General features: G+C 45.5%; 1 protein-coding gene across 5 annotated transcripts in view; it reads left to right on the top strand.

The window, feature by feature from the left end:
* The window catches only part of ESYT2 (extended synaptotagmin 2), a 269,954-nt gene that overhangs the window by 206,069 nt on the left and 45,934 nt on the right, over positions 1–17,951 (top strand). For 2 of the 5 annotated variants that reach the window (XM_063921916.1, XM_063921917.1), the window contains exons 14-17: positions 3,368–3,430; positions 13,270–13,344; positions 14,117–14,203; positions 14,605–14,754. In XM_063921916.1, the coding sequence (XP_063777986.1) occupies positions 3,368–3,430; positions 13,270–13,344; positions 14,117–14,203; positions 14,605–14,754 (375 nt within the window). Of the gene's footprint in view, positions 1–1,446; positions 1,549–3,367; positions 3,431–13,269; positions 13,345–14,116; positions 14,204–14,604; positions 14,755–17,951 lie in introns of all 5 variants that reach the window. The other 3 variants (XM_063921918.1, XM_063921919.1, XM_063921915.1) reach the window with 2 other exon arrangements.

Below are 17,951 nucleotides of genomic sequence, written 5' to 3'. Positions count from 1 at the left end.
AAGGTTTTTGCAGTTTCTGAGTAGCTCTGGACTTACTCAGCCGCTGCGATCACTTCAGTCTTTTTTGTCCCGGAATTGACGTCAGACACCCGCCCTACAAACGCTTGGACACGCCTGCGTTTTTCCAAACTCCCAGAAAACGGTCAGTTGACACCCATAAGTGCCCTCTTTCTGTCAGTCACCTTGCGATCGGCTGTGCATATGGATTGTTCGTTAAATCCATCGCCCAGCACGATCCTCTTTGTACCTGTACGACGCGCCTGAGCATTGTGGTGCATACACATGCGCAGTTTTGTAGAGATTTAACCTGATCGCAGCGCTGCAAAAAGTTGCTAGCGAGTGATCAACTCGGAATGACCCCATTTCTATCTTTCCACTTTACCTCTCTGCAAGCTCTGGTAAATCTCCCCCAAAGTCCGTTATTGAGTTATGTAGGGACAAAGCTTTTAATCCCAGCAGGTTCCTTAAACCGAAAATCCAACATGAAACCTTTTCTACTGTCCTGGGAGTCGGGAGGTCACAGGAAGGAATTGTAGGGTGGTGGCACTTGCTCCTCTTGCAGAGCTCACTAGAAGTTCCCTATGGGAGAGAATAGAATGGATTTTCTCCTCCTACACTGTGATTAGATTACAATGAACTCACAACTGTAGGTAATAGCTTTCCATACAGAGAATATGCTGCAGACAGTTTTAGAGGATCCGTGACAGATGTAACAGATATCAGTTCATTATTTATCTGTTTTCCTTAATCTAACTTGTGCTAAGATGTTATTACAGAAGTCTGGTAGTGTGTTGTGTATATATTCATGATAAATATCTCCTAAAGTATTTGCAGATCAGAAGGCAAGTATGGTAGATATCGTTTGGTGGTGCTGAGCGTCGTCCCTCAGTGCTCGTCACTCACTTGCAGCCACAGCTGTCATATAACCATTGTATAATAACTTGTAACCAACCAGTATTAGTATATATAAAACTGACTATTCTGCATCAGTCAACATTAATACACTGAATTCCACCCATTCCACGCAAGCCTGCTTGCTTATATGTCCACGGAAAGTACCACGAGACCCACCAACATACTACATACAATCCATGAAATGCATGACGAGATGAGATGCCAAAACAGATTCACAGAAAATGTTGTGTGATTTGTTAATGATGCTGCCTCACTTTGCAATGATCCTAATCAGCATCTGTTTTCAATCACCATGTTTATTCATTAGCTTCATTTATTTCTTGATCATTTGGTGCCATTCACAAATGTTTCCACCTCTGAGACGTTTGTTTCCAAAGATTCCCGTCTTGTTCGTATTTTGCTAATTTCATTGCTATGATTAGACCTCCGTATTCAATGTATTTGTTTGCTTCAATGCTTATTTTATTATGTTTTATGTTTTGCTTCGCTTTGGTCATTCTTTGCTTCCTTTGCTCATTACCATCTTCCAAGAGTATCTACGAGGGGAATTTGGGTTGTGGATACTTGAAAGAGAGGAAAGCTTCTGGACTGATCTTTTGTGAAAACACCTCTTCCCTGTATAGAACATTGTTTGTGAGTTTCTTGGTGGCGGCTGCAGAGTGCTGCAATAAACATGCATGTGTGTTACAGTGCATGTTTTTCAGCATGTCCTCTCACTGTTCCCAATATAATCAAATGAATCTCAAATGTGAATGAGACCATAAAAAATAAATTGAGTGCAATAATTTATTTTTTGTATTATACAGATGTATCCCCATACATCTAACCTCAATATGCGGGAGATGCCTGGTGCAAGGGAGCTGACCGGTCCCGTGCAACTCCACCAGTGTTGGGTGTCTTTGTTTGCCAAAAGTGTGTCTTAGTCACAGTGAGTTGTGACTAGGACGTACGAGGGGACTGTACTGATTAACTTTATATGCAACACTTGTATATTGTGTGTGACTGAGTCTGTATACGAAGCACAAAGGAACTTGACATAAAAAAAAAGCCACAGACGCTGCTTTTTGTATGCAGATTCAGAGACTCAGTCGCACACAGATATACAAGTGTTGTGTACCAAATTAATCAGCACAGTCTCCTGGTACGTCATACTCACAAAGAATTTTCGGCAAAAAAAGACACCAGACGCTAAACAAATCTCACTGGACCTGGCGTGGCAAAAGAGGCTGTTTGGTGTGACCCCAGCAAAGATGTACGAGGACACATCTGGAAGTTTAAGAACCATCAACTTGCTCCTGTGATAGAGGAACATGTTACCCCTAGTTTTATAAGCCATAAAAAAAGAGACATAGTCCAAAACCCGTTAGTTAGTTAGTTAGTTAGTTAGTTAGTTAGTTAGTAAAACAAAGGAGTTGGAGTTGAGTAGTTGCTGGACAGGCTGCTATGTGTTATAGACAAAGAGACTACTGCGTTACTTGAAAACAATTTAGGGAGGGTTGCCTGGTTCAGGAAAAATTTACCTTTACTGTCAATGATTTTCGTCATATGTCCTAGTTTATATTACACAGGGGTATAAACATCAGGTAAAGTTTTCATTTTCTTTTGCTGAAAGTTGTCCCTACCTGCACCACTTTATTTTTCAATAATTGTTTGTGGTATTTAACCATGAATAATATAGTTTACATTGTCACAGTGTGCACTTGATGTTAGCATACATAGATGGTATTTCTTTGGAGATCAGTTGACTCAGTCAGTTCAATGGCAGTGAGAAGGGCTGCATTAGTCTACTTGGATCTAGGATTATAGTAATATTCCCTTGTCATGGTATGTTGCATTGTTTGGCATCTTACACAGTTTTTCCCCCCTGTAAATCGAGTTTCCCCCCCCCCCAAACAATGACTTTACGTAACCTTGATACCCAGTAAAAATGTAGACCCATTATGAGATTCTTTGTAGTGACCTGTTCAGTTAAGTTCTATGGGGGGAAATGTAAGAGGGTCAGAGTTTGCCTTTGACAGAGTTTGCCGTTCACAAGGCAAAACCAACCTGGTTTTGCCTTGTAAATGATTGCTGCTTTAAAAATATACGGGCAGTCTCGGCCGACAACCCGGGCCTTGGTAAACTCGAACCCTATTACATTTCCCCCGTGGTCTTGTTGAATGAGAATGGGTCACAGTGCTCTACCACATGATGTGTTTTATAATCGGCAACCATCCTCTATTATTTATCTATTAACTTATAGTAACTTGAATATCATTACAATCGCCTGTTTATTTTGCTATTGCTGCATTTGTGGAGTCTGTCTCTCCTTGTCTTTGTTATGTTTTGTGTTATGTCTGTTCTTTCGTTCAGTTTGTGGTTTGTCCCATATCCTCCTGTGGTTAACCTGCTAGAGCAACCTCATGGCATGGTTTTATTAACCCTTCATGTGTTCATTTTTCCCTGTTATAAGAATAATCCATTAGAAATTAACCAGGATGGCATGAAGAAGTCTGCTGTTGACAAAGCTAAAAAGGTAAAGATTCTAGTAAAAACCTTTGGACTTGAAAGATAGAATCAAAGCAGCTAATTGCTACACGAATATGTTTTATAGGAAAGTACACTTTTTGTGTCATAAAGTAACAGACAAGTCTGCATTACTTTTTATAGTTGAGCTATCAACAACACACAGAAGGCAGCCATTTTGTGATTTGAACCAATACTCATGACCATCCTGCCTATCCATTCACAGTCATCTCCTAGGCTGAATATTAATTCAACCTTCAAAATGCCACTCCCATGTGGCACCTTGTGCCTCTGTGATGTCACTAGTCGCCTATTGCATTGAAAGACCAAGTTAGTTCTACCAGCAGAATGGCAACCCCCACTGTGGCAAAGTGTCTGGTGCATGATGTTACTACAATATACTATTGTATTGCTGTTGCCTATGAAACATGAGCCAAACATAGACCAGACAGTCTTTGGAAGCATTGGTTGCCTGTCATGTATATATGTATGTAGCATTTATTATATGCTACAGCATGGTCTAGCAAGTGCTTGTATCTGCTATTTTGTAGTACTGCAGTCTAGACAAACATGGTGCACAATTATTTCAAGTTTGAAGATTAAAATATTCTTTTATATTCACTGAATTCTAAGACCGGTATTCAATTAAGTGCGAAGAAACATTGGGAGCAATTTTCCCCAATGTTTCTTCGATATTTTTTTTCAGGCTATCCAATTAGGGGATTTTGCTTCGCCTGCCTGAGGCAGGTGAAACAAAATTCTTGATAAGCCGGGCAGGCTTGTCGGGGATGATTGGATAGCCCCCGGCAACACGCTTTTTAATTGAATACCCCCATATGATGTGAATTCACTAAAAGAGGAGAATCAGAAAGTGCAGATAAAATTAACTGTGCTGTTTTAATTGTACCAGCCAGTGGTTCCCAAATACCATAGAGTATCAGCATATTTATCACAGCACCCTTAGGCCAAAGGTTTCTTTTTGGGAAAATAAAAAAAATATATAAAATGAAGTAAATTGTGCTTACCTGTCATCCTTAGGTCCAGTTTTGTGGTGGTGGACAGGGTTGCGCTTCTGTTTTTCCACATATTTTATGATTGTCAGCCACCAGCTTTGGTCTTGACCATAAATAATTTGATTTGGCGCTGGACCACTAACAGTGGCATCACTGCAAGTTTGAGAACCACTGGTACCTCCAATGGCAGTAACCTGGCAGAAAAAAAAGATGGCGTTTAGTTAATTTATCACTATTTACTTTACCCAGACTGCAACAGTATATATGTTAAGAGTAGACCTTAAGCAACTATCTTATATTTCATTTGTTCTCCAAAAAAAGCTCTTAATTGTTCCTACATTGTGCATCTCAAGCCTCAGCGATGTAAATTGGTGCCTAGCAAGTGGATAGGCTGCATTCCCTGCAGTCCCGTGATGGCTATCTCACTCCTGAGTAGTTAGCAGGTACACTTTAAAGTGAAAGCTACTTTTACCTTGAAGAAGGCTCAGTGTAATCCCCACCTAGATGGCACAGTTTAAGGCAGAGCAGGAACCTCATTTTTTTTACCCTCATCCCAATTTACTGCTATTTTCTTTTAATAAAATGTACAATTGTGCTCCTTGTAAGCTTTGTACATTTACAGTTCTGCATACATTCTCCAGCGGTGTCTTTCCCAGTGTTAACCTGCATGGGCTTGCTTTAGTTTTACCTATTGCCTCCACATCTGCGTTTTATTTTATAAGACGTGGAGCAAAATACTACATTGTACTCTACCAATGTAGTTATATGGTTTGTATACTATATTTCTCTAACGTCCTAAAGGATGCTGGGGACTCCGTAAGGACCATGGGGATAGACGGGCTCCGCAGGAGACATGGGCACTTTAAGAAATAATTTAGTTCCTGGTGTGCACTGGCTCCTCCCTCTATGCCCCTCCTCCAGACCTCAGTTTGATACTGTGCCCAGACGAGCTGGGTGCTTTTCAGTGAGCTCTCCTGAGTTTACTGATAGAAAGTATTTTATTAGGTTTTTTATTTTCAGGGAGCTCTGCTGGCAACAGACTCCCTGCATCGTGGGACTGAGGGAGAGAAGCAGCCCTACTCTCTGAAGCTAGGTCCTGCTTCTTAGGCTACTGGACACCATTATCTCCAGAGGAATTGGTACGGAGGATCTCACCCTCGCCGTCCGTCCCGGAGCCGCGCCGCCGTCCCTCTCGCAGAGCCGGAAGATAGAAGCCGGGTGAGTATGAGAAGAATTGAAGACTTCAGAGGCGGCAGAAGACTTCATGATCTTCACTGAGGTAACGCACAGCACTGCAGCTGTGCGCCATTGCTCCCACACACCTCACATACTCCGGTCACTGTAAGGGTGCAGGGCGCAGGGGGGGGGGGCGCCCTGGGCAGCAATATAAACCTCTTATTTTGCAAAAGGAGCATATATACAGCTGGACACTGTATATATGCCTGAGCCCCCGCCAATTTTACACTTTTAGCGGGACAGAAGCCCGCCGTCGAGGGGGCGGGGCTTCTCCCTCAGCACTCACCAGCGCCATGTTTTTCTCCACAGCACCGCTGAGAGGAAGCTCCCTGGACTCTCCCCTGCTTATACCACGGTAGAAGAGAGGGTTTTATAGAAGAGGGGGGGGCACATAATTCGGCGCAGATAATAACAGCGCTACAGGGTAAACATTAAATTGCTGTGTTTTTTCCTGGGTCATATAGCGCTGGGGTGTGTGCTGGCATACTCTCTCTCTGTCTCTCCAAAGGGCCTTGTGGGGGAATTATCTTCAGATGAGCATTCCCTGAGTGTGTGGTGTGTCGGTACGTGTGTGTCGACATGTCTGAGGTAAAAGGCTCTCCTAAGGAGGAGATGGAGCAAATGTGTGTGTGAGTGGTGTCTCCGTCGACAACGCCGACACCTGATTGGATATGTGAAATAAAGTGCGGAGGTAAATTTATTGCACAAAAGATTAGAGAACAGACAGTGAATCTACACAGGTCTGTCCCTATGTCGCAGAGACCTTCAGAGTCTCACAATGCTCACTATCCAAAATAATAGACACTGATATCGACACAGAGTCTGACTCCAGTGTCGACTACGATAATGCAAAGTTACAGCCAAAATGGCAGAAAAGTATTCAATATATGATTATTGTAATAAAAGATAATTTGCATATCACTGATGACTCATCTGTCCCTGACACAAGGGTACACATGTTTAAGGGGAAGAAAGCTGAGGTAAATTTCCCTCCTCTCATGATGAAAAAGAGCGTGAATCTCCAGACAAGAGACTGCAGCTTCCCAAAAAGAATTCTCAGGGAGTATCCTTTCCCTACTAGGGCCAGGATACGATGGGAATCTTCCCCTAGGGTGGACAAAGCTTTGTCACGTTTACCCAAAAGGTAGCGCTGACTTAACAGCTATCCTCAGGGATCCTGCAGATAGCTTGCAGTAAAAGTACTTTGAAGTCCATTTACACACATTCTGGTACACTACTCAGACCGGCGATTGTGTCGGCATGGGTTTATAGCGCTGTAGCAGCGTGGACAGATACCTTATCAGCGGAGATTGAAACCCTAGATAAGGATACCATGGTATTGACCCTAGTGTATATATATATATATATATATATATATAAATAAAAGATGCTGTCTTTTATATATATATATATATATATATATATATATATATATAAAACATGCCCAAGGAGACATTAGTCTACTGGGTTCTAGAGTCAACGCTATGTCGATTTCTGCTAGAAGTGTCCTGTGGAACATGCAATGGACAGGTGATGCCGACTAAAAGAGGCATATGGAAGGTTTACCTTACAAGGCTGAGGAATTGTGTGGAGAAGGACTCTCGGACCTGGTCTCCACAGCTATAGCTGGTAATTCTGATCTTTTGCCTTATATTCCCTCACAGCCTAAGAAAGCACGACATTATCAAATGCAGTCCTTTCGGTCGCAGAATAACAAGAAAGTACGAGGAGCGTCCTTTCTTACCAGAGGTAAGGGTACAGGGCAAAGCTAGTTCCCAGGAACAGAAGTTCTCCCCGGCTTCTACTACATCCAACGCATGACGCTGGAGCTCCGCTAAGGGAGTCCGCCCCAGTGGGAGCACGTCTTCGACTCTTCAGCCACATCTGAGTTCACTCACAGGTGGTTCCCGGGGCAATAAATAATTGTTTCTCAGGGTAACAAGCTGGAATTCGAAAGGTGCCTCCTCGACGGTTTTTCCTTATCGGACCTACCGGCTTCTCCCCCAGGAAGGGAGATAATATTAAATACAATTCACACATTGTATCTCCATATCTCCAACAGGTGGTGCTCAGCAACAAGGAAGGCGATATGACTCAACCTTGGCTGTAGTCCCGAAACCGTACGGTTCGGTCAGACCTATTTTTAAAATTAAAATCTCTGAACCTATACGGGAAAAGGTTCAAATTTAAAGTGGAATCGCCCAGAGCGATCATCGCCAGCCTGGAAGGGGGGGATTTGATGGTGTATCTAAACATAAAGGCTGCATACCTTCATGTTCCCATTTATCCACCCCATCAGGCGTACCTGACAATTGTGGTACAGGATTGTCATGACCAATTTCAGGCTAATTGGCGGAAATAATGGTGCTCCTACGCAAGCAAGGAGTCACAGTTGTCCCATACTTGGACGATCTCCTAATAAGGGCGAGATCAAAAGAGCAGTTGTTGAACAGCGTGTCACTTTCGCTGAAGGTGTCACAGCAACACGGCTGGATTCTCAATTTCCCGAGGTCACAGTTGGTTCCTATAACTCGTCTGCCCTTCTTGGGTATGATTCTGGATACAGACCAGAAATGGGTTTACCTTCAGATAGAGAAGGCCCAGGAACTCATGACTCTAGTCAGGGACCTTTTGAAACCAAGACAGGTGTCAGTGCATCACTGCACTCGAGTCCTGGGAAAAACATTCCCTTCAGCAGGTTCCATGCGAGGACTTTCCAATGGGACCTACTGGACAAGTGGTCCGGGTCACATCTACAGATTCATCAGTTGATCACCCTATCCCCCAGAGCCAGGGTATCTCTCCTGTGGTGGCTGCAGAGTGCTCACCTTCTAGAGGGCCGCAGATTCGGCATTCAGGACTAGATCCTGGTGACCACGGACGCGAGCCTCTGAGGCTGGGGAGCAGTCACACAGGGAAGAAATTTCCAAGGTCTTTGGTCAAGTCAAGAGACTTGTCTTCACATTAACATATTGGAACTATGGGCCATATACAACGCCCTATGTCAAGCGGAGACCTTTCTTCGCGACCAACCGGTTCTGATCCAGTCAGACAACGTCACCGCAGTAGCTCATGTAAACCGCCAAGGCGGCACAAGGAGCAGAGTGGTGATGGCGAAAGCCACCAGAATTCTTCGCTGGGCGGAGAATCATGTAAGAGCACTGTCAACAGTGTTCATTCCGGAAGTGAACAACTGGGAAGCAGACTTCCTCACCAGACATACGTCCTGGAGAGTGGAGACTTCATCAGGAAGTCTTCGCACAGATTGCAGTTCGGTGGGGACTGCCACAGATAGACAGGATGGCGTCCCGCCTCAACAAAAAGAAGAGTTATTGCGCCTGGTCAAGAGACCCTCAGGCAGTAGCAGTAGACGCCCTAGTGACACCGTGGGTGTTCTAGTCAGTCTATGTATTTCCTCCTCTTCCTCTCATACCCAAGGGTTGAGAATAATAAGAAAAAGGAGGAGTGAGAACAATCCTCATTGTTCCATATTGGCCACGAAGGATCTGGTATCCGGATCTGCAGGAAATGCTTACAGAAAATCCGTGGCCTCTTCCTCTAAGGCAGGACCTGTTGCAACAGGGCCCATGTCTGTTCCAAGACTTACCGCGGCTGCGTTTGACGGCATGGCGGTTGAACGCCGGATCCTAGCGGAAAAAGGCATTCCGGATGAGGTCATTCCTACGCTGATAAAGGCTAGGAAGGACGTGACATCTTAACATTATCACCGTATATGGCGAAAATATGTTTCTTGGTGTGAGGCCAGGAATGCTCCTATGGAAGAATTCCATCTGGGCCGTTTCCTTCACTTTCTACAAACTGGAGTGAATTTGGGCCTAAAACTTAGGCTCCATTAAGGTTCAGATTTCGGCCCTATCCATTTTCTTTCAAAAAGAGTTGGCTTCTCTACCAGAAGTTCAGACGTTTGTAAAAGGAGTGCTGCGTATTCAGCCTCCTTTTGTGCCTCCGGTGGCACCTTGGGATCTTAACGTGGTGTTAAGTTTCCTAAAGTCACACTGGTTTGAACCACTTAAAACGGCGGAGTTAAAATATCTCACGTGGAAGGTGGTCATGTTATTAGCCTTGGCTAGACGTGTGTCAGAATTAGCGGCTTTGTCACATAAAAGCCCCTATCTGGTTTTCCATATGGATAGAGCAGAATTGCGGTCCCGTTCACAATTTCTGCCGAAAGTGGTATCATCTTTTCATATGAACCAACCTATTGTGGTGCCTGTGGCTACACGTGACTTGGAGGATTCCGAGTTACTTGATGTGGTCAGGGCTTTGAAAATTTACGTGGCCAGAACGGCTAGAGTCAGGAAAACTGAAGCGCTGTTTGTCCTGTATGCAGGGGTTAAAGTGAGCCGGAACGGGGCGGAACTGCGTTCCGTCAGTTCCACCAGGAGACGGAACGCAGTTCCGCCTCCCCCGGCTCACCTAACCCGATGTCCCGGGCGGCGCTGCAGGGAGATGCCGGGCGCCCGCTGAGATCGCGTTACCAGCGGGCGCCCATCTCCCTCTTTGCAGCGGCAGCCGGAGCTCAGTACTGAGCTCCGGCTTCCGGCTCTGTCAGTGCGCGCTATGGGAGAGACGTCATGACGTCTCTCCCATAGTGCCGAGGAGAGGGCGGCGAGAGAGGACTGCGGCGGGAGCGGGGCTTGGTGAGTATGGTGCTCCCCCCCCCCCCTCCCTCCTATATTTGTACCACTAGCGGTGTTTCTACTGGGGGCTAGTTACTGGGGGGCTTTACTACTGGGGCAAACTACAGAGGGGCAAAACTACTGGGGGGCTTTACTACTGGGGCAAACTACAGAGGGGCAAACTACTGGGGGGCTTTACTACTGGGGCAAACTACAGAGGGGCAAACTACTGAGGGGCTTTAGTACTGGGGGCAAACTACTGGGGGGCTTTACTGCTGGGGCAAACTACAAGGGGCAAACTACTCGGAGCATTACTACAAGTGGGCAAGCTACAAAGGGGCAAACTACTGGCAGCATTACTACTGGGGGCTAAACTACAAGGGGGCATAATTACAGGAGCTAAACTACTGGGGGTATAACTACAAGGGGGCAAACTACTGGGGACATTACTAACTTTGGCAAACTACATGGGGGCTAAACTACAGGGGCTAAACAACTGGGGGCACAACTGCAGGGGGCATTACCACTGGGGGATAAACTACATGGGGCAAACTACATGAGGGCAAAACTACTGGGGGCATTACCACTCAGAGGCTAAACTAAAGGGGGGGGGGGGATAAATTGCTGGGGTCATAACTGCAGGGGCATTACCAGTATGGGCATGACTACTGGGGCTAAACGACTAGGGGCAATACTACACAGGGGCATTACCATTAAGGGCATTACTGATGGGGTGCACAGCTAATGAGGGCATTGTAAAGGGGGCACTTCATAAGGGGCACTACTGTTGGGGGCATTGCATAAGGGGCACTACTACTGTGGGCATTGTATAAGGGGTGCTACTGCTGGGGGCATTACTGTATGGGCCGACAAAGAAGCTGCGTTCCCGGTCCGCCCTCCGTCGCTCCACCCCTACCATCGCCGCCGCACTGGAAGCCCAGGTTCCAGACTCCCAGCTGCAGCGGATCTGGGACCAGGCCGGCTTTATTATCCCTGCCGCTGCATCGAGCTCCTGTGACCGCGGCGCTACTAGTTCAAATCTGTCGCTGATTGGCTGCAGTTTTGAAATATTAGCGCCGTGGTCACAGGAGCTCGATGCGGCGGCAGGGATAATAAAGCCAGCCTGGTTCCAGATCCACTGCAGCCGCCCTCAGCCTCTTCTGCCGCCCCGCCCTCGGACCTCTGCGCACCCACAGCCTCCTCCTCCGCACTATCTCCAAGGCCCACAGCCTCCTCCACGTCACGCCTACCACAGCCTACTCATCCACAGCACCGCAGACCACCGCCGCTGCTAAACAGGTAATCTAATCTGCTGCCTTTCTCTCTCCCTAGTCTCTACTGTATTCCCTTGCTGTCACTTTCCATGTCCCTGCTGTCACTTTCCATGTCCCTGCTGTCACTCTCCCTGTCACTCTATAATGTAAATTTCGGCTCATACCGTATGCTATAATGTGAATTTCGGCTCATACCGTGTGCTATAATGTGAATTTCGGCTTATACTGTGTGGTGTAATGGGAATTTCGGCTCATACCGTGTGCTATAATGGGAATTTCGGCTCATACTGTGTGGTGTAATGTGAATTTCGGCTCATACCGTGTTGTGTAATGTGAATTTGGCTCATACTGTGTGGTGTAATGTGAATTTGGCTCATACTGTGTGGTGTAATATGAATGTGGCTCATACTGTGTGGTATAAATGTGAATTTCGGCTCATACTGTGAGGTATAATGTGAAAGGGGTCCTACTATTGTGGTGCATAATGTTTATAAGGGGTATATGTTGTGGTAAACTACACTGAAGGGCACGCCCCCTTTTGCGTGGCCACGCCCCCTTGTCAGGAGTGCGCGCGCCTTCGGCGCGCACATAATTGCACCCTTCACTTTTCCATACCCCCACTTCAAAATTTCCACTTGGGTACCACTACTGTGGGCATTATTACTATTTTGTGACCACGCCCCTTTTTTGAGGCCACACCCCCGTTTTGCTGCGTTATTGCATGGGCACCGTGGGGAGGGGGGTGAGTTCCACCACCTCTCTAGGACCACTTTAAGCACTGCCTGTATGCATCCAACAAGATTGGTGCCCCTGCTTCAAAGCAAACTATTGCTCGCTGGATTTGTAACACGATTCAGCAAGCGCATTCTACGGCTGGATTGCAGTTACCAAAATCGGTCAAGGCACATTCCACTAGGAAGGTGGGCTCTTCTTGGGGGCGGCTGTCCGGGGGTCTCGGCACTACAGCTGTGTCGAGCTGCTACTTGGTCGGGTTCAAACACTTTTGCAAAATTCTATAGGTTTGATACCCTGGCTGAGGAGGACCTAATTTGGGAGCTTTGGTATAATCCCCATGGTCCTTACGGAGTCCCCAGCATCCTCTAGGACGTTAGAGAAAATAAGATTTTACTTACCGGTAAATCTATTTCTCGTAGTCCGTAGAGGATGCTGGGCGCCCGTCCCAAGTGCGGACTTCTTCTGCAATACTTGTATTTAGTTATTGCTTCAATAAGGGTTACGTTATAGTTGCATCGGTCTTGCACTGATGATATGTTGTTTTCATACTGTTAACTGGGTAGTTATCACAAGTTATACGGTGTGATTGGTGTGGCTGGTATGAATCTTGCCCTGGGATTAACAAAATCCTTTCCTTGTACTGTCCATCTCCTCTGGGCACAGTTTCTCTAACTGAGGTCTGGAGGAGGGGCATAGAGGAAGGAGCCAGTGCACACCAGGAACTAAATTCTTTCTTAAAGTGCCCATGTCTCCTGCGGAGCCCGTCTATCCCCATGGTCCTTACGGAGTCCCCAGCATCCTCTACGGACTACGAGAAATAGATTTATCGGTAAGTAAAACCTTATTATTTACCTGCTTGTTTATCTATGTGTGCATAAACTTAACATAATTAGTATCGTCTCTTTGAGACACCACGTGTGTTGTAATATTTGCATTTCGGTTCCATTGTAGTCAGGAAAGAAAATCGGTAGCACGCCAAACCCCTATGTACTGTTCTCTCTGGGTCATACTGTGCAAGAAAGTAAGGTAAGAATCAATCATTGTAATGTACAGTAATACATGTATACATAGAATTTATATATATATATATATATATATATATAGTGTGTATGAAAATAATACATTTATATACAGATACACAGTGTAGAGAAAGGGTGTCATTGCATAGACAGATTTATTGGTATCTGGATTTATACCCGTAATGGGCGACAGTTGTCCCAAGGGCCGCATACCGCCCATCTGAGCCATCACCTCTCGCCCCAGCTCCTTCCTGCTTTATAATCAGATTTGCTTCCTATAGTTTGTACAATTGCTGCGGATATGTTATCAAATAGTAGTATTAATAAGGCGCATCCTTTTGAAGGTTAGAAGGCTGTCAATGCGGACTTTATACTGCATTATATATAGAGTTATCCAGATATATGTAATACATAATGCAGGCGATATCCCAGAACTAAACAGCAGATGGAAGCAGTGGTTACATTATATGTTATGGTGTGATGTAGTTAGTTACACAGTATTATAAGGAGGCAGTTATTGAGTAGTGCTGCGTGGGGGAGAAAGGTGACCCCCAGTCGTAATATTGCTATGTATTTTTTCACTGTTGCATTGAATAGAATTTACTGTGGGAGAAAGAAAGCAGACACACCATACAAGTATTAGTCTGGAAACGTTTTCTTAGATGAAGTTTATATTTTATAGGCTGTATCACTTACTGTTGTTGTCTTGTTGCCAACTATGCAATTAGCAGCAAACAAGTAAATGCTTATCTTTGTTTTTAAACTGATTTATTTAACAGGTTAAACACAAGACCATTGAGCCAGTGTGGGAACAGACATTTACTTTCTTCGTCCACAATCCTAAAAGACAAAACCTTGAAGTGGAGGTATATCTTCTATCTAAAGCTGTGTCTCCAGTGTCCAGGTCTTAGACATCTGACAGATTGTGTCACTATTGCTTGCTCTCTGCACACAATGCAGTCTGTACCAAGGCCTTTGTAGGTGCAGGCACAGAGATCTACAGTTTGTCCTGTTGCCTTGCTAGATGGAGATAACAAGCATGGGCCGTGCATACATCCTTACAAATGTCATTTTGTTTTACCAGCCCTCAAGATAAAACATGTGTGACGGCATCTTGCCACTTGTATGTAATAGGAGCATTTAGTGGCTGTAAAAGTGGCTTTGCCATGTTGTAGATATTGTAGAGTTGTTCTGTCACTAGCAGTGTTTACTCTGAATATAACTGATTATTGCCCAGAACAGCAATGTTTAACCTACTCTCCTCCAGGTTAAAGATGAATATCATCAAAGTTCCATGGGAAACCTGAAGATTCAATTGAATCAGCTACTGACCAGTGATGACCTGACCATTAATCAGAGGTTTCAGCTAAATAATTCTGGGCCTAACAGTACCATCAAGATGAAGATTGCACTCAGGGTACATATATTTATGTATTTTCCACTACAGGGTCCACGCAAAACAGTGCTGTAGCCGATAGTAACCAGACAGGCAGGGGGCTGATTTAACAGGGAGAAGATTTTTTGGAGAAACTTGCACACATCACATGATATTTATACAAGAAATTCTAGACTCATGCAGTTTCATTAGAAACCCCACCTTACAGGTCACAGCATGCGGTGTGCACGTCTATTGGCCATGCTTCTAACCTGATGTATGTTAGCGTCGTTTTTAGGCCTTGAGCAGCATAATCCGTTTATCTCATGTTCCTCTATTCATTCATTTGTTTCTGCAGCTTACTGTACTTGGAATAATAGATACATAGTTTCTGTCTGCTAAGGACCTCGCTCAGAATTGGACATAAATGATAGATTTCCTTCCCCCACAGCTTCTTTTTTTATTGCACTAATGCAGTGGTTCTCAAACTCGGTCCTCAGGACCCCACACGGTTCACGTTTTCCATGTCACCCAGCAGGTGCACTGTGTATCACCAACTGTCACATTTTAAAAAATATACAGGTGACCTGCAAAACATGGACCGTGTGGGGTCCTGAGGACTGAGTTTGAGAACCTGTGCACTAATGAATTTCTTTTCCCTGGCAACTTGGCTGCATTTTGCATTTACGGCTCCCTTTGGTTGAGATGGGGGTTGGTGGAGGGGTGTGGTCATAGTCAAAGTACACGAAGGGTGTGTCTACGTGTAATGTGGTCCAAGGTGGCTACCTAGTAGCATCTGCTTGGAGGATAATGACTTGTAGGTACTTGACCCCTGATACTAGTTGTGAGCAGGTGCTTCTGCTGTTTGATTGCTCAAATGTGTCTAAGACGCACCAAAAAATATGCCTATACGTTAGAACTGGCACAGCTGCAATCTAATAGCAGGATTACAGTTTTCTGAACACTCATTAAAAAAAAAATAAGACCTGATTCCTACTCTGTTTGGGAAAAGGAAGGCTGCTGACATGTTTGTTATTGTGAACTTAAAACAGTTACAATTTCTTTTTCATCCACTAGGGGTCACTGGAGTACTCTTGGGATATGGACGGCGTAGCAGAACAAAGGCACTGAATATTTAAATTTAGACCTCTCCACCCCTCCATATCCCAGAGTACCTCAGTGTACGACCTCAGTGTTTTTTCTGTGCTCAAAGCACTAACATCGGCTTGTGGGATTCCCACACTTGGTGGAAGATTTTTTTTAATTTTTAATTTTTACACTTAGCACATCCCTTCCCAGTTTCTGGAAAAACATGGGTCCGGGATGGTGCCGCTGCAAGGCAGCGCATGGCGTGTCGGTCCTCACAAAGAGCACCCTCACAGCCACAGGCAGCCCACTGTCTCCTGCAACAGCTGGACGGAGCTTACACATAGAAGCCCCGTCACAGCCATGATCTGAGCAGCTGGACGGAGCTTACAGATAGAAGCCCGTCGCAGCCAGGAAGAAGTTATCATAGAGCTGGACGGAGCTTACAGAAAGAAGCCCCGTCACAGCCATGATGAAGTGATCAAGAAGCTGGACGGAGCTTACAGATAGAAGCCCCGTCGCAGCTATGACCGGAGAAAAGGTATGTGGGGAAACGGGGCGGTCAGCGCAGGCTGCCGCCCCGCTGTGGGGGGTCCGTTCGGTGCGCCGCTCACTACCGCTCACTGCCACTTACCCAGCCGCTCCGTCCAGCGCCGTCAGCGCTGTATGTCTCCGTCTGCCGCTCCGTTCTCCCGGCCCCAGGCGCTCCGTCCTTCCGGCCCAGGCGCTCCGTCCTCCTGCCAGACGCTCCGTCAAGTGCAGCGCCCAGAGGCGCAGCGTCCACAGGGGGAGACCCGCCGCAGCTCGCCTAGCGACAGCTACGGCGCCCCGTCCAGCCGCCCGTCAGCGCTGTATTGAAGGTGCAGCGCCCACAGGGGGAGACCCGCCGCAACTCGCCTAGCGACAGCTACGGCGCCCCGTCCAGCCGCCCTCCGCTATTTTAAAATGTATCTCTCGCCTCCATGCAAGGAGCTTCCCGGCTACAGGGAGTACAGAGAGGGGGGGGGGGGGGGAACCTGGCTGATTACAGCGCGGCTGCAAAGGGGAAATAGCAGGCTGCCATATAGGAATGTTAATACAAAATTCACTGCAGGCAGTGTTTATATTAACTGGAAGGCTAACTGAAGGCATGTATTGTAAACTGCATGTGTTTTACTGTATACTAGACCTGTGATTATCACTGTATAATAGGCTATTAAGCCTATATTAACACTGCAGCAGGTATTGTAAATGTCCTGTGATTTTCAGTGTAAGCATGGCATGGGGGCCATTTTAATCATTCCTGTTTCTTCCAGTTTATAATTCCAGAACATTCCTGCCATACACCTCTACTCCACACGGAGGCGCAGGGGTGTTAGTGGGAATTTTTGTTCAGGTTTCACAATTAGCCATGTAAACTGTATTTCGACATAAATATATAGATATATATATTACACACCTTAAGTATTGTGCAGGTGTCTGCCCTTTGCCTATTGTGTTGTCTGTATGTATAAGGAGTAAGGCTCCAACACAGACTAAAAACAAGGTTTACTACAATAAATGACCAGTGGGTCAATGTCTCAAATTTACAGAGACTAAGGAGACTCTTACATCTAATCCGTTGAATTTAATAAACGACAGATCTTCAATGAGTTTCTTATTTAGAATATCTGACTAACATTTAAGTCTATTTACCCGTTTCCACATCTAAAGGGAGAATCCGCCATTGGTGAATTCATCTGTGCAAACATTATAAAGACCCAAGATACATTTGGGTCACTAGGCGCTCTAGGTATGGGAACAATGAATGGTAGATTTATTGTTAATAAGAAGCTGCAGAGTATCTCTGTAAAGCTTCTGCTGACGTCTGTTACCTCGATTCTCGCTTTTTATCGTCGCTAGTTTCAGCACGACAAGGCCAGAAGTTGTTTGGTACTATATTTGATATTCAGGGGAATCCTGGTCATTCCCAGACCTATGGTAAGCATTGGCAATTCAAAATGACTCCGTTCGACAGGAGCGGTAAGATCGGAGTCTCCGAAGTTACTCCGCCAGCTCTAATGGAGGAGTCTCAGACTTTCCAAAGGTCCAGCTTCCTTTTGGGTGTTAATTTAACTGGTCTTATCATTTAATACACGATGACAAATTCTATGTCAGACCTCACAGCAATAACT

Source organism: Pseudophryne corroboree, chromosome 5 (assembly GCF_028390025.1).
Source record: "Pseudophryne corroboree isolate aPseCor3 chromosome 5, aPseCor3.hap2, whole genome shotgun sequence".
Lineage (NCBI taxonomy): Eukaryota > Metazoa > Chordata > Amphibia > Anura > Myobatrachidae > Pseudophryne > Pseudophryne corroboree.
The sequence above is the reverse complement of the archived record's forward strand: the minus strand, read 5'-3'. Positions and strand labels throughout refer to the sequence as shown.